At 47.9% G+C, this 16,411-nt stretch overlaps 1 protein-coding gene across 2 annotated transcripts in view; it reads left to right on the top strand.

The window, feature by feature from the left end:
• slc4a11 (solute carrier family 4 member 11) overlaps positions 1 to 16,411 on the top strand; it is a 52,724-nt gene that overhangs the window by 2,434 nt on the left and 33,879 nt on the right. The window contains exon 1 of one of the 2 annotated variants that reach the window (XM_030355861.1): positions 7,778 to 8,072. The exons of the other annotated variant lie outside the window; for it this stretch is intronic. Coding sequence (XP_030211721.1) covers positions 8,036 to 8,072 — 37 coding nt within the window. The 5' untranslated portion in view covers positions 7,778 to 8,035. Of the gene's footprint in view, positions 1 to 7,777; positions 8,073 to 16,411 lie in introns of those variants that run through there. 2 annotated transcript variants of the gene reach the window in all.

Genomic DNA, 16,411 nt, shown 5'->3' with positions numbered 1-16,411 from the left:
TGTCTTTTTCTGTTCCTGTGTGTGTGTGTGTGTGTGTGTGTGTGTGTGTGTGTGTGTGTGTGTGTGTGTGTGTGTGTGTGTGTGTGTGTGTGTGTGTGTGTGTGTGTGTGTGTGTGTGTGTGTGTGTGTGTTGTTATCCCAGACAATAGTTGTTGGAGGAGAGGAAGCTCCACCCTGCTGGTTGACCAGCTCCTGTCTCTCCCGTCACAGCATCCACACACACACACACACACACACACACACACACACACACACACACACACACACACACACACACACACACACACACACACACACACACACACACACACACACACACACACAAAGAATCACACACAAACATGCACACAGACTCACGCAAACACACCCACACACAGCCTCACACAGACTCACACACACGCATTACCAAACACACACAAATCTATCACTATACTCACAGGAATTTGATGATGCTGAAGCATTTATGTTGAGAGGTTTTACCAAACATCGTTGTGTATTTTTGTGTATTGGTCTTCTTCAGATCATGTAATTCATAATGACAGAACTTTGGGACATTGCAGTTGGGGAGTACTTTGTGAGGATGATTTGGGATTGGAATGTCATTGCTTGGGAAACTCGAGTCTTCAAGGTCACCATCTCAACTGACACTGAAGGTCTTGTCTAAAGTCCCTTTCTCTGCTCCTGCATCTCCCTCCTCCTCCTCCTCCTCCTCCTCCTCCTCCTCCTCCTCCTCCTCCTACCCCTCCATCTCCTCCTCCTCCTCCTCATCCCCCCTTCTCCTACCCCTCCATCTCCTCCTCCTCCTCCTTCTCCTCCCTCCTCTTCCCTCTTCCACCTCCTCATCCTTTTTCTACTTCTTCTCCTCCTCCTCCCTCCTCTTCCACCTCCTTTTTCTACTACTTCTCCTCCTTCTCCTCCTTCTCCTCCTCCTCCTTCTCCTCCTCCCTCCCTCGTCCTCCGACCCACCAGAGAGAAGGAGGAGATGTAGACCTAGCTATCATGTGGAGGCAGAGTTTGATTCTGAACTCATGATGATATGAGGGGCGTGGCCTGGGTGGCAGAGAGGACCATGTGACTCACACTCCTCCGAAGTTAAAAGATTCCATGTCAGCACAACCTACAAACATTTCCTGTGTGTGTGTGTGTGTGTGTGTGTGTGTGTGTGTGTGTGTGTGTGCGTGTGCGCGTGTGCGCGTGTGTGTGTGTGTGTGTGTGTTTGAGGATGCTAGGGTCAAGGGTCATGGTCGCTATTCATTGGTGCAGCGCACTCTTTTGTTCCAAACACCCCGATGCAGAGAGATACATAGATGGATGGACTGGCATAGAGATATAGAATAAACAGACCTGAACAGACTGATAGACAGAAAGATACATACATACATATATATATAGATATATATATATATGGATGAATAGATAGACAGAGAGGCAGACATATAGATAAACTGAGCTACTGAAAGATAGCTAGATAGATAAATAGAGAGAAGATAAACAGACAGACTGACAGACAGATGACATGAAGATAAACAGATAGACACAGACAGATAGATTGCATGAACGTAAACAGATAGACAGACAGATAGATAAATAGATGGATAGATAAATAACATGAAGATAAACCCACAGACAGACAGACAGATGACATGAAGATAAACATTGAGAAAGACTACATATAGTTGGACAGACAGACACAGACAGATGACATGAAGACAAACCCCGACACTGACTGACGGATAAATAGATTGAATATCAAGTTGAAGTACCAAGCACCATAAAATAAAACATTATAACAGAAGACATTATCAATTTAGGTCAGCGTGCTGCTAACTGTCAGCTATGTGATGTAGCACTGGTGTACCTGATGTCAAAGAGTGACCAGCAGGGGGCGATGTGTGTTTGTCTCCGTGCCGTGTCTCTTGTGTTTTGCTTTGATCCAGTCGAAGGTCCTTCGATCTTCCCTGTTTTCTACCCCCAGTCTCAGGGAGACGATACCATCGCGCTGTAGTCCTGCATTACTCGTGTGCCTGTGTCGGAAGCTACCTGCTGCGGATCGGGATCTCAACCGCAGACCCCTTCACACCGTCGTTAATTAGTTTAGTGGTTCTGTTTGTCATGCTAGCCATGATGATGTTAGCCATGTTTAGGTCTGGGCTGGTCCACACAAGCAGGTCCTGGTGTGGTTGCCATGGGGACGGCGTGCTGTGTGCACCAGGGCTTCCTGTGTGAACAATAGAGGGTTGAGGGTTCCTCTGGATCTCCAGTGCTCCCAGTTTGACACAACAATACACCAGCACTGGCCAACACACTGATATCATGGCTGAGTATTTTTAGAATGGGTAGTGATGAATGTGTAGGGGGTTGTCATTCCTTTAAATAGCTGGGATGGGGGTTTTCCCCTCATCTTTGTTACTTGTTGATAATATAAAATAATAATAATAATAATAATAATAATAAAGCTATTAGTTGTTTTGCATGTATGTGGTTCGGGAGAATTATTGACAGACTGAATCAGAATTGAACTGAGCAGGGGATAAGGCTACTGGATTCGATGTACCACATACAAACACGCACAAATACATAGAAACGCACACACCAACACATTCCACACAAGAAGGGCACACACATGCCATCTCTCTGTCAGAAACTCACACATACAGACGTGACTACTGTACGCACACACACAAGCTGCCACCCGGAGACATGCTTACATACAAACAAATACAAATACTTTGTACATTTGCACACGAGAATACACACACAGATCGCTTTGTAGACACAAGCAGAAGCCAGCATGTAGGATGGCTTCCGTCATTCATCTAGTGTTCACATGTACATGACACACACACACACACACACACACACACACACACACACACACACACACACACACACACACACACACACACACACACACACGACATATACAACATACACCAACACACTCACAATTAATGCGTCAAACACACACACACACACACACACACACACACACACACACACACACACACACACACACACACACACACACACACACACACACACACACAAGCTAAGAGACACATACACAAACTAACACACACAACTAGTGTGAGGTTATGTTCTGATTGGTCTCCCAGTGATGTGTGTCGCAACCAAGTAACAAGAAGCAGCTGCTCCCTCTGTCGTCCTCCTCTTCCTCCTCCTCCTCCTCCTCCTTCTTCCCTCTCTCCATTACTGTCCTAATAGATTCTCCTCCTTCTCCTCATCTATCATGTGCTGCATTCCTGTATTCTGTTGCCATGGTCTTCCTACATATTTATCCTCACCTCCTCCTCCTCCTCATCTCCTTCTCATCTTCTCCTCCCCCCTTCTTTAATGTTCCTCATCACTTCACCTCCTTCCAGCCTCCACACTTCAGCCCTCTCCCCCTCACCCCCTCCTCACCTCCTCCCACTCAACCTCATCTCCTCCTCGCCAACTCGTTAAGTTTCCTCTTCACTTCACCTCCTCCAAGCTCCCTATCTCTGCCTCCTCCTCCTCCTCCTTTCTACTCCACCTCCTCCTCCTCTACCTCCTTCTCCTCTTCTCTTCGTTCCTCCTCTCCCTCCTTCTCCTCTTCTCTTCGTTCCTCCGACCTCATTAACTCCCTCTGGTTCTTTCATCTTCTCCTCTCTGTCATCTTCGCTCCTCCCTTTATTCCTTAACAATCCCATGCTCTGCATGGTCTCGGTCCTCCATTAGCACCCTGTCCCTCATGCCTCTTAGGACAAGACACATAAGCAGATGACCGACCATGTAAGGGAAATGGAACATGAGACACATACGCAGTTGAATACATAATGCAATGTTCACCAGCCTGATGATCAAGCAGAGTCTCTGAAACGACATACACACCCATTGCACACGTCACAAAACAAAGAGGGGATTTGAAATCTCTGTCTTCCGCCACCACCAGTGCTGAAGCATGTTGATGTGTAGAGCTGTGTTGTGGTAATGTGATCGATAAGGTGGGCGCCCACCCCACGGTGTGTTACTGTGATGAACACACAGCGGGGGGGGGGGGGGTTGACATAGAGACCAGGAGACACGCCCCGCCTTCACTCACCCATTAGACCCTCAGAATTATTGGGTTAGTCCGACTATGATTGGATTTTTCGGATGCATGTATACACCTCAGTCGTACTAAAATCGGACCGAATACAGTTTCTCATGTATACGTTTAATCGGATTGGAATCAGTTTTGGCGTTCTGCGCATGCTCGACATTTTTCCCCGGGGTCTTGAGCCGGGAGTAGAAGAAGACGACGGTTGTGTTGTTGTCACCGAGGTCAGCCGGTTGCTCTACTACCACTAGCTGAAATGGCTACAGCACCACCTATCGTACCAAGGCATGACATGCTTCGGCCAATGTATTTATTTTTCTCACCGCCATGTATACTCAGACAATGGCAGCTGTCCAATTGAGGAGCATTAGTCGAACGATGGCTGTAATCGGATGAAGAGGTGCATGTAAACGTACTGACCGACACTCAGTCCCCTGTCTCAACCACAGGACACGATACACCAGGTAGACAACACCTAGAAGAGAAAAAAGGGCACTCTCCAACCTCACACTGCAGCTCATGTTGTGTGCTCCAGTACGCGCCACGACTCCAGATTATTTAAAACCAGCTGGGCACTCGCTGGCTCCCTGCTAGCCGCGAGCTGATGGCCAGCTGTTTGCTTGCGGACTACACACAGCGTCTAAAATTAAAGTTGACACCACAAGCCCCAGCTCTGCCCCCTGGGGGGCAGAGGAACCACCCTTTGAAGCCCAATTAACAGAGCAGAAGGGGGGAGAAGCCAGGCCAGGGTCCGCGCGGTCAGGAGCCGGCCCTGCGGACCACGGGGAGATGGAGGCAGGTGAGCACATGCTTTGAGCCATCTCCGTCACAACATCCCCGGGGTGGTGTGTAGCACCACGGGCTCATAGCTCTAAAGGTAAATGGTAAATGGACTGCATTCATATAGCGCTTTACAATATTGCATTTATCGAAAGCGCTTTACAATATTCCCTGACATTCACCCATTCAGGCACACATTCACACACCGACGGCGGAGTCAACCATGCAAGGCGACAGCCAGCTCGTCAAGGGGCAGTCAGGGTGAGGTGCCTTGCTCAGGGACACCTCGACACTCGCTAGGAGGAGCCCGAGATCGAACTAGCAACCTTGCCGTTACCAGCCAACCCACTCTACCTCCTGAGCTCCTGCCGTCCATAGATCTACCTACCAGTGGGAGAATAACCAAGACTCTTTGAACCATCAAGAGAGATGGTTATTACTATAGGTATGCTAGGTAGGGGGTAGGCATCCTGCTCTACAATGTACCCTACATGTCGACCGGGCGCATTGGGATATGGGATGCTCATTAAAGTAGTGGTTACAGTATAATAGTGGTTTTTGGAGGTTTAGGCGCTGCACAACACTGTTATATAACGGATTATGAAATGACTTCTGCTAGGTTGTAACTCTACCATGTAGGAGAGCTTTTTATAGACAACAGGAGCGACGTTTGATGATGCTTGATACCCAGCAGCATGGAGCATTAAGAAAGGGATGGCGGGTTATGTTGCTAATGACCGTGTTGCCACCGCCTCAAACCCGCCCACATATTTTCATCGCAGGCTCATAAGGGAAAGAGAGTCGTGCGTTCCGTCCTCCTCACCCTACCACCCATGTCTCCCCGGCTCCCCTGTCCAGCGTCGCTCTAAGAGATGCAGTTAGCCACCCACCAGCCGGCTCGTACTTTGCTAACCCAGCGAGCTCCATTCAGCAGGGCGCACCACAACAGCCCCGACAGCCTCACACCTTGTCCCTCAAACGACGCCCCCGCGGCTGAGCTCTGAACTCGCATCTCCTCGGTCGGAAGTCACGCCCCAAAAATGCAGTACTGTGTGTAGGTGTGGAGGAAGTGGTGCTTATTGCATTTGGACGTAAAACCAAACCTGTTGCATGTTTGGTGGACGGTGTGAATAGTAAGACTAGTCGGAGTCTTACAAGACCTCCCTTGCTAGACTACATGAGCAGTGAAAGCCAATGGAGCAGATGGTTCATCATGAAGGTAGAAGCAAGGCTAGCTAGAGACTTAATGAATTGAATCCTCCATGCTGCGTAATTGTTACAGCAAATGCAGATCCACATCCTCTAGGATCCCGCATGGTCGACGGTAGCGTGAGGAGGAGGATATCATGAGTTGAGTTTACTGGAGTAACAGGACTGAACACTAATGTAAAACATTCTGTGTTGAAATAACCCCCCAGAGGGAGCACCTGGGGTGCCTGTCCACACAACAAAGTGTGTGTGTTTGGGTGCTTGCATGGTTATGCATGCTTGTGTGCATGCATGTGTGTGTGTGTGTGTGTGTGTGTGTGTGTGTGTTTTGGTGTGTCTGTGGGAATGTGTTTATGTGCGTATGTGTGTCTATGTCTGTGTGATAGTGATGTGTGTGTGTGTGTGTGTGTGTGTGTGTGTGTGTGTGTGTGTGTGTGTGTGTGTGTGTGTGTGTGTGTGTGTGTGTGTGTGTTCATCCGCAGGCTGTTGGTAACTTGGTTGTGACATGGTGTGATGTTTTGGCCCTGCTGGTGTGTTAACTGTTTCCATGCAGGAAACACCAGCCGCTCAACACACACACACACACACACACACACACACACACACACACACACACACACACACACACACACACACACACACACACACACACACACACACACACACACCCCCAGCACTGGTTGTGTGATTACTCTTAATGGGAGTGTCTGACCTTTCCCATATCATTTACATAAGAACATGTCCAAACAGCCTTGGGTTGTCTTAAAGTTATCACACTCTGAAGACTCTGCACACACTATACAGTGTTTACCCTACAACGTTATCCAGCCGCACTGCTGAGTCTGGTGTGAGCTGCACTAACTTTCACAGTGCTGAATGGCTCTAGTGCAGTGGGATCACTGGTTCCAGTGAGGCTCTGCTGCTCTCCAACAGAAAGGGTCTCATACGCGGAAAACACAACATAACTAGAACGAGCATGCAAGGTTAGGGTTGGCCAGCCAAATTTGACGATACTTTTCCACAGTATTTCTCTAGTGACACTAATGACAATGTACCAGTGGAGGGGTGCACTATGGAGCACTTATGATGTATGTGTTTTTAAATAACACAGAAAGAATTTGGCGCGCCTCGCTTAACAGCACTGTGCCACTGCAGGACGCATGGAGGGGAAACACTGAAACTGAGTCCTCAGCCTCTCCAGACAACCTACCTGCGTGTGAGCCTGCTCACAACAGAGTCTTATCGCCTGAGTTGATCTCAGAGGCAACTTCCTCTTCCTGCTGTTTCTACACACACGCTGTTGTCTGAATCGGAGCCCTCACTCCGGTTCGCTGCGGCTCGGTTCTGGCCCTAAGAAGTGACCTTGGAGTGGAACCGGTGTGTTGAACCGGTGGAGCCACCATGCCACTCTTGCGTCGTGTTCTCTGTAGAAGGACGTCTCACTCTCAATCGCTTTGCATTGAGCTGATCCAGTGAGTAAGAGAAGTATTTGGCCGCATCCCCCTGTTCCTCTCCAAAGACAACCAAGTCATCCTCTTCGTCATCCTCTTCGTCCCGCTCTTCATGTTCGCCGACATGTTGAGCGCTCAACAAGAGGTGTGTCCCCACGTCACGAATGCCGCGGTCCTATTGGCTGGGGCGGCGGGGGGGGGGCCGGGTAATGAGCGTCGGTGAGGCGCTATGGGGCAGGCTCTAGGACCCAGAGGTGCTGCTGTGAGTGGAAGGCTGAGCGGGGCTGAGTCACCGCATGTGTGAGAGCGAGAGAGAGGCAGTCTGGATTCACAGCGAGCAGAGGAGCAGAGGTGATCGCACACCAGCGCAGGATAACAGCACCATGATGGGTTGACTCAGGAACGGGGAGGAAGCAATCGGAGGAAGGTTCGGCGAGAGAGAGAGAGAGAGAGCGCAGAACGCCCGAGAGTGTGGAAGACTACCTTCAACAGCCATCGCTCACTGCTCTCAACTATGGAGACCAACAAAGTTCTTCATTTCGTGCCCTCAGGTGAGTGTGAGCGGAGCGCGTCGTGGAGGAACGCCGCGCGGCCGTGGAGGGAGAACCTCCCGCGAGAGACCCCTAGGGTGAAAGCACGGGTGGACCCTCAGAGGGGAACCTCACAGAGAACCTTGGAGCAGAACCGCCGGGGGGCGACCTTAGCTGTAGGGGGGGGGGGAACCCAGGCTGAGAGTACCGATCCTGGGAGGGACGATGCGTGTACATGTGTTGAGATGCTGTGTTTATAAGTGTGCGTGGACGTTCCTGTTTGTGTGTATACTTTATGCAGGATAGGAATGTGGTAATGCAACCTCTTTGTCGAGAACGCTGGTTCTGATTATGTTTGAGGTTTTTTTCCTCTTCTTTCATCGGGGTGGGGGTCGGGGGGGGTGTAGAGGGAGTATGCATGTGGATGTACGTGTGTGTGTCGGAGTGTGTGTGTCTGTGAGTGTGTGTGTGTGTGTGTGTGTGTTTACCCCCTGCATAAATGTATGTGTGTGTGTGTGTGTGTGTGAGACGTGCTGCTTTTCCCTCTCTTTTTGCTCTGCTGTGCGTGCGCTTTGTGGAACCCGGGCTTTGTGGTGGTGCTGCCGTCGATAAATACACAGAGACACAGGACCTGCTCACATCCACCCAGAGACACAGGACCTGCTCACATCCACCCAGAGACAGAGGACCTGCTCACATCCACCCAGAGACACAGGACCTGCTCACATCCACCCAGAGACACAGGACCTGCTCACATCCACCCAGAGACACAGGACCTGCTCACATCCACCCAGAGACACAGGACCTGCTCACATCCACCCAGAGACACGGGACCTGCTCACATCCACCCAGAGACACGGGACCTGCTCACATCCACCCAGAGACACAGGACCTGCTCACATCCAACCAGAGACACAGGACCTGCTCACATCCACCCAGAGACACAGGACCTGCTCACATCCACCCAGAGACACAGGACCTGCTCACATCCACCCAGAGACACAGGACCTGCTCTCATCCACCCAGAGACACAGGACCTGCTCACATCCACCCAGAGACACAGGACCTGCTCACATCCACCTAGATACACAGGACCTGCTCACATCCACCCAGAGACACGGGACCTGTTCACATCCACCCAGAGACATGGGACCTACTCACATCCACCCAGAGACACAGGACCTGCTCACATCCACCTAGATACACAATGCCTGCTCACATCCACCCAGATACACAATACCTGCTCACATCTACCCAGATACACAAAACCTGCTCACATCCACCTAGATACACAATGCCTGCTCACATCCACATGTACACAAAACCTGCTCCAATTCACCTAGAGAGACAATACCCTGCTCACATCGACCAACAGACACAATGCCTACTCACATCCACCCAGAGACACAGGACCTGCTCACATCCACCCAGAGACAGAGGACCTGCTCACATCCACCCAGAGACAGGGGGCCTGCTCACATCCACCCAGATACACAGGACCTGCTCACATCCACCCAGATACACAATACCTTCTCACATCTACTCTGATACACAATACCTGCTGACATCCATCCAGAGACCCAAAACCTGCTCACATCCTCCCAGAAACACAGTACCTGCTCACATCCACCTAGACACAAGACATGTTCTCATCCACCTCTATTAAATCCCTGCTCACATCCACCTAGAGAGACAATACCTACTCCCATACACCTATAGGGACAATACCTGCTCAAATCCACCTAGATACACGAAACCTGCTCAAATCCTCCCAGATACACAATAGCAGCTCACATCCACCCAGAGACACAATACCAGCTCACATCCACCCAGAGGGACAATACCTGCTCAACAGGTCCCACCAGAACACATTCCCGTTGAACACATACGTTGTGTTTGCTGTAGGCTGTGAGTGAGGTGAGGCTCGTGCACACTGGCACTGCTTGCCTCTGTGTGTTTGTTTGTCCAGAATATGTGCAAGTGTCTGTGGGGGTCTGTGTGTGCGCGGGAACGGCTGCACATCTCTCTGTGCGTGTGCGGGTCTGTGCGGATGAATGCTGTCCCATTCTCACAGTAGTCTACCGATCGATGCATTTTGTGTGTCTATTTAGATGTTTTGTGTGTCATGATGGTTTGTGTTTATAGATGGTTGTGTTTGCACTGAGCAGCTTGAGTGCTGTGTTTTGAAGAATACAAAACGAACATGTTAAATTATTTTATTTTAAAATATAAATATAACGTCTGTGCACGTACGTGTACATACATTATACATGATCCATATACGCGTTTGTGAGTGCAGAGGGATGGTCAGTATCAGTGAGTAGAGGTGGATGTGTTTGCTGAAGGGATAGTGGTTGTGTGTCTTTGTGTAACACAATCAAAAAACGTGCGTGTCTCTTTGGAAAGCCATGAGTCCAAGTATGAGCATACGTGCATGGCTCAATGCTTATCTCTGTTTTGAGCTATGCATCTCGGATTGGGGGGGGGGGGGGGGGGGGGGGTACGACTTCCATCAAACGTTATGTAAGCTTTCCCTAATACACGCAAGGAGCTCCGCTGAAGTCTGTTGCGTCCCAGTCGCCCGCTGCACTTGTTTAAGACTTGATTCTATGTCATTAGCGTGTGTTTGGAGCCATAACAACTGGGCAAATTAGACACCGAACAACACTTTGTGGTGACGCGTTAATCAATATCAGTGGCCAGTTTGAATTAGCAGCAGGCTAACGTATTACACGAAACAGCAGTTTGAATTAGCAGCAGGCTAAAATCTTCAGAAAACCCTATAGTCTGATGTATAGAGAAAATACCGTCATCAAATAGAACCACTCAGACATGGGAGCTTATCGACGTAACCTTAGGTCTCGTAATGTATGGGATTTCTGAACTACAATTCCCAGATAAACCTTTTCAACGCTGCGCCCTGTAAAAATCTCCATGGTGAAATGCCGCGGGCCTTCCCTGCCGTTAATACTTCCTGTCAGAATCCCCTCATCATGTCCTATTATGCGGCTTAATGTTGCTTTGGAGAGGATAGTAGGGTCTACTTCAATACTACGGAAGTGGTGTACAATACAATAACCTTGTACTATTATCCAACCGTTGAGCAGACGCTTTTAATAATATTATTAATTACACATTTTATAAATTTTTTTAGGCACTCAAAAATATTTTACAACAACACAAAATCGATTCAAAACCAAATATCCATAAAGGGTTACATAAATGCCTTTCAAAGCATTCAAATGAAGGTGCAGGGAGAGAGGTGAGGAGAGTACGATGTTTAGAGCCAGTTTCAAAAGGGCTGCTTTGAGTGACAGTAGAGAGGCGGAGTCACACATTGGCTTTCAACCAGAGCCCCGTCCGTGCATTCATTCACATGATGAGCAGGTACGTGTGGGTGCATCTCGCTCAAGGGGGCCCATTGGGGATGAAACCCAGCACCTTTGGGCTGGGAGTCACGCAACCAAAGGTCGCCCTGTGGCCAACTATTTGATTATGAATCCATAATAATGTCAAATGTTGCCCTATGAATATATTGGAGGGTGATAGCGTTATGACACCAGGTGTGTGTGGGTGCGAATGCAGGTTCATGTCTCCACAGGTGAAGAGACGTATGTGTGGGTTGGCGTGTGTGCTAGCGCCAAGTTTTCATGTGTGTCTGTGTATGCGTGAGTCATTTTGTAATTTTTTATTACCAGAGTGTAAAAGTATATCAGACAAACACTTTTTAGAATATGTTACTTTCTTCCACCTGACAAATGGTCAAATCTAGGCGTTCATTCTGGACCCTGTGTGTGTGTGTGTGTGTGTGTGTGTGTGTGTGTGTGTGTGTGTGTGTGTGTGTGTGTGTGTGTGTGTGTGTGTGTGTGTGTGTGTGTGTGTGTGTGTGTGTGTGTGTACCCATCTGGTTGATGTAATTAGTTAGGAGAGGTATTTGAAAGGATTTCAATATTTGATTATTCTATTAAAAAGATTTGGGTAACCACTAACGGGTTAACTGAACTGTACAGTGTAGCGCACTCATGTAGTCTGGAGAGCCTCCATGATCCGGCCTCACAAAGCACATTGTTATCCATCTATTAGCCAAATAATTGAGCAAATCAAATCCAATTTGATCAATTTATTGAGCATTTTCAAAGAAAACATGCACTTGAAATAAATAAGCTGAATCCGCACGTAACTTAGCAATCATTTTTGGCAATACAATACAAACAGTATTGCTAAAGGCACAAACTGGAATTAGACTCATGTGAATTAACTGAAAAAGACAGCGAGTGAGTACAGCGAGTGCTGGTCTTCTCGGATACCAACAGAACTCCACTAGCAGCGCATGGGCCTGCCTCGCGTTATCCATGATGCTCAGATAGTACAACAGAACCACATCCACAAGAATATATCATGTGTAAGACGGTAATATGTCTAAAACATCTCCATTTAACAGAACACATAAGCTCACCTACTGCATCACTCATTCTTGTTCAGATAAACCGGCTTATATATGAGCTCTGGGCACGGAGGAGATTTACAATGGAGCCCGCCTTGGAGTAGACTCCGCTATTTGGCTGTCTTTAAGGACTGTTACATTACACACCCTCCTATTGGCTGATGAGGACTGATACATTATACACCCTCCTATTGGCTCTCATCTGATGATTGTTACAATACACACCCTCCTATTGGCTGTCTCTGAGGATTGTTACAATACACACGCTCCTATTGGCTGTCTTTGAGGTTTGTTACAATACAGACGCTCCTATTGGCTGTCGCTGATGATTGTTACAATACGCACGCTCCTATTGGCTGTCTTTGACGATTGTGAGGTGAACACACTTTCCCATTGGCTGTGGGGCTGGTGGTCAGCTGGGGGTGGGGTGGGGGGGGGGTAATTGGTTGTGGTGGTGGGAGGGGGTCCTGGCTCAGGGAGATGAGGAGTGGAGGAGGATCAATAACAGCAGGACTCATATTTAATTAGCTCCAGCCGAGAGCTCTCAGACGTCTCTGATCGAAGGTCCAGGATGGAGCGGCACCAATCATCATTACCAGTGCTGCCGGTTGTGCCAACGTTAAGTCATCAGGAAGACGCTCTCCTCCATAGAGATGTACAGTGGTTGGGGATGTTTAAGTGCATCTCAATACGGTGCCGTGTGGGGGAGGGGGGCCGATCCAGAACATAGACCGAGTCGTCGTATTACTGGTGGAAATATAGTCCTAGAGTTGTTCAATCAATTATCAATGATGAGGCAAATGATGATGATGTTGACGATGATGATGATGATGATGATGATGATGATGATGATGATGATGATGATAGAGATGACAGCATCGACAAAGATATACACTGAACATATACATATGTTTAGCATCTCCATCTCCATCCTCGCCTTTCCACCATAACCCCTGGCCACTGAGGCGGTAGACGTCGCCGCGGTGACCACGCCAGGACCCCGGGATGGCCCCTGATGAGAGGGGCGGTGAGCCAGGGGGGGGTCATGTCTGAGTCAGCGGGCCGTCCTCTGACTCATTCCAGTCCGATGTGATATCTGCTCCGACATCACGCAGCTGCTCTTCCCTTCTTCCAACCGTCTGAGTCGTGCCCGGGCCTGTGTGTGTGTGGCGGTGTGTTGGTGTCTGTGTGTGTGTGTGTGTGTGTGTGTGTGTGTGTGCGTGTCGTGACTTTGTGTGTCTGTTATTAAATAGGTTTTGTGAGTCCAGTCTGTGTGTTGGTGTGTGTGGGGGGTGTTAGGTTGTTTGTGTGTTGGTGTGTGTGTGTGTCGTGACTTTGTGTGTCTGTGTGTGTGTGTGTGTGTGTGTGTGTGTCGTGACTTTGTGTGTCTGTTAGTGTGTTAGTATTTTAGTAAAAATATTAAATAGGTTTTGTGAGTACAGTCTGTCTGGGTCGTGTCCAGACTTTACTGTGTGTGTGTGTGTGTGTGTGTGTGTGTGTGTGTGTGTGTGTGTGTGTGTGTGTGTGTGTGTGTGTGTGTGTGTGTGTGTGTGTGTGTGTGTGTGTGCGCGTGTCTGTTGGTACTTCTGGTGTCTGTGTTGTGATTGGTGAGAGGACCGTGTTTCTGTGCGATTGTGTTTTTAATTCTCTGCCTCAGCTTCTGGGACTTTCTTCATAATTAAAATACTGCATGATGCAATTATTGCACGGCAAAGTACCCTCCACCAACTTCAACACCAAACAGAGCATTTTCAAACACAAAACGAGGCGCACATTTAGACGCAGCAAAGGAAGAGATCTCATTTCAAGTTCCACATTTGTCACGTATATTTGGACCACAGATAAACAAGCCACTCTTGTTGTGGGTTTATTATATGGCATAAATAAATAAGATGCCACTTTTTAAATTCTTACTATCCATCTTCTCCTAAACACACAAAGGCACACACACACACACACAAACACACCAACACACCCACAGGCACACGCAAACACACCAACACACCAACACACACACACGCGCGAGCACGCACGCACGCACACACACAAAGAAAGGCAAACTTTGTCATGGAGGGCCATACCAGGTCCTCCCTTGAGCGTTTATTCCAACACAGAATGCTCTGAATGTCAGATTTGCATTTCTCTTCATTCATGTTATTCCAATAAACTCATTTTGGAACATATTCTCCTATAGACTGTTATCATGATATTCTCATGTTAGAGATGCTCCTTTATACTGCTATCATGATATTCTCATATCTGAGGCCCCTATAGACTGTTATCATGATATTATCATATCTGAGGCTCCTATAGACTGTTATCATGATATTCTCATATCTGAGGCCCCTATAGACTGTTATCATGATATTCTCATGCATATAAGGCTCTTATAGACTGTTATCATGATATTCTCATCGATGAGGCAGCCTGGGTTGATCAGAACAGAAGGAATCAGAAGAACCTCATCTATAAGGTTTTACACAAAAGACTGAAATATGAAGATGTCCACTGATTCAAAATTCAGTTTGCACAGTCGCCCTATCTGATGGTACACTCAGCTAAACGTTGGCTCGCCCGTCATCTTTCAAACTTCTCTCATCTCTCATGAATGTGAGAGTGTGTCAGTCCAAACATGATAAGTCATTTAGACTCAAAACTCTTAAGACCAGAATTAGATGTGCGTTCGATGTGCACACACGGCATCGCTTGGCAGACACCGGATACAGGATCTGCAACCGACGGGTGCAACTGTGCAAACGCTGAAACAGGGAGCGCAAACAGGGACTCCGTCGTTTAGAGAGCAAAGCAGCGTAGCGGGTTATGATGGGATGCCGGGACGAGGCGCAGAGTGTGTGATGTTGGGTCATCAACACGGAGGACGAGTTTCCCCTGCTGCCCGCCATAGGATGGAGTGATGGCCCTGGATGTGTGCGGTGTGTTTGTGCGTATGTGTGGGTCTTTTGTGTGTGTATGTGTGTGTGTCTGTGTTGTGTTGAGTGTGAGTGTGACAGTGATATCTGTTCAGTATTCACAGCTGGTGACAGATTTCGGAAAGCTCAGAGCACACTGCTGTTTGGGCAGAGGACATGCACACAATGAAGACAGATATACACATGCATACACATGCACACACATGCATACAAAGATGCACAAGCAAGCACACATACATACACATGCACACACATACATAGTATGTATGTGTGTGTACATACAAAGATGCACACATACATACATACCTACATACACACATTGCTAGATGTTGCAGTCTTTATTGCTGGATTGATTTCCACATTGATGCTAACATGCTACTTCAGAGCTAAATGTTGCTACTGCTACTTAGTGAAAATACTGATGGTTTAACTGACTTCTTCTCGTACAACAAAAACTACTTCCAATAATTTCGTTGCTATTACAACTGGTCCTACTTCCTTTCGTCGTGGCATCATGGCGACTATTCCAATATATTCAGGACCATTACCATGAAGTAGTTGATATATATTTCCTGACGTTTCAACAGTGTGGGTTCTGTGACTAATCCAGTGCCTAATAAATGTTCCAAGGTAGAGTCGGGATTAGGATTAACACCAACAGCTAGTCTCTCTCTCACAGAACACCCTGGAGGCCTCTTCTTGATCAGACTTTGTACATGTACACTATGTTATGCATTATAATCACGAATAATTAGGTACATGCATTGTACATACGTACTGTATATCGACATATATATACATACATGTTTCCATATACTGACACCAATTTGATGTAATGGCCTCATCTGTCACACACTTGGCACTTTTGAAAATGGGTGTGCCTGTGTGTGTTAGTACGTATGTTTGTGTGTGTAGGCCAGTGTGTTTTTGTGTGTATCTGTGTGTATGAGTGTGTGTTTGTCACCCGAGCTGAATGGTGTTTCACT

The sequence above is a fragment of the Gadus morhua genome, chromosome 5 (assembly GCF_902167405.1).
Source record: "Gadus morhua chromosome 5, gadMor3.0, whole genome shotgun sequence".
Taxonomy (NCBI): domain Eukaryota; kingdom Metazoa; phylum Chordata; class Actinopteri; order Gadiformes; family Gadidae; genus Gadus; species Gadus morhua.
Note: the sequence above shows the minus strand (reverse complement) of the source record. Positions and strands in the feature narration are given on the sequence as shown.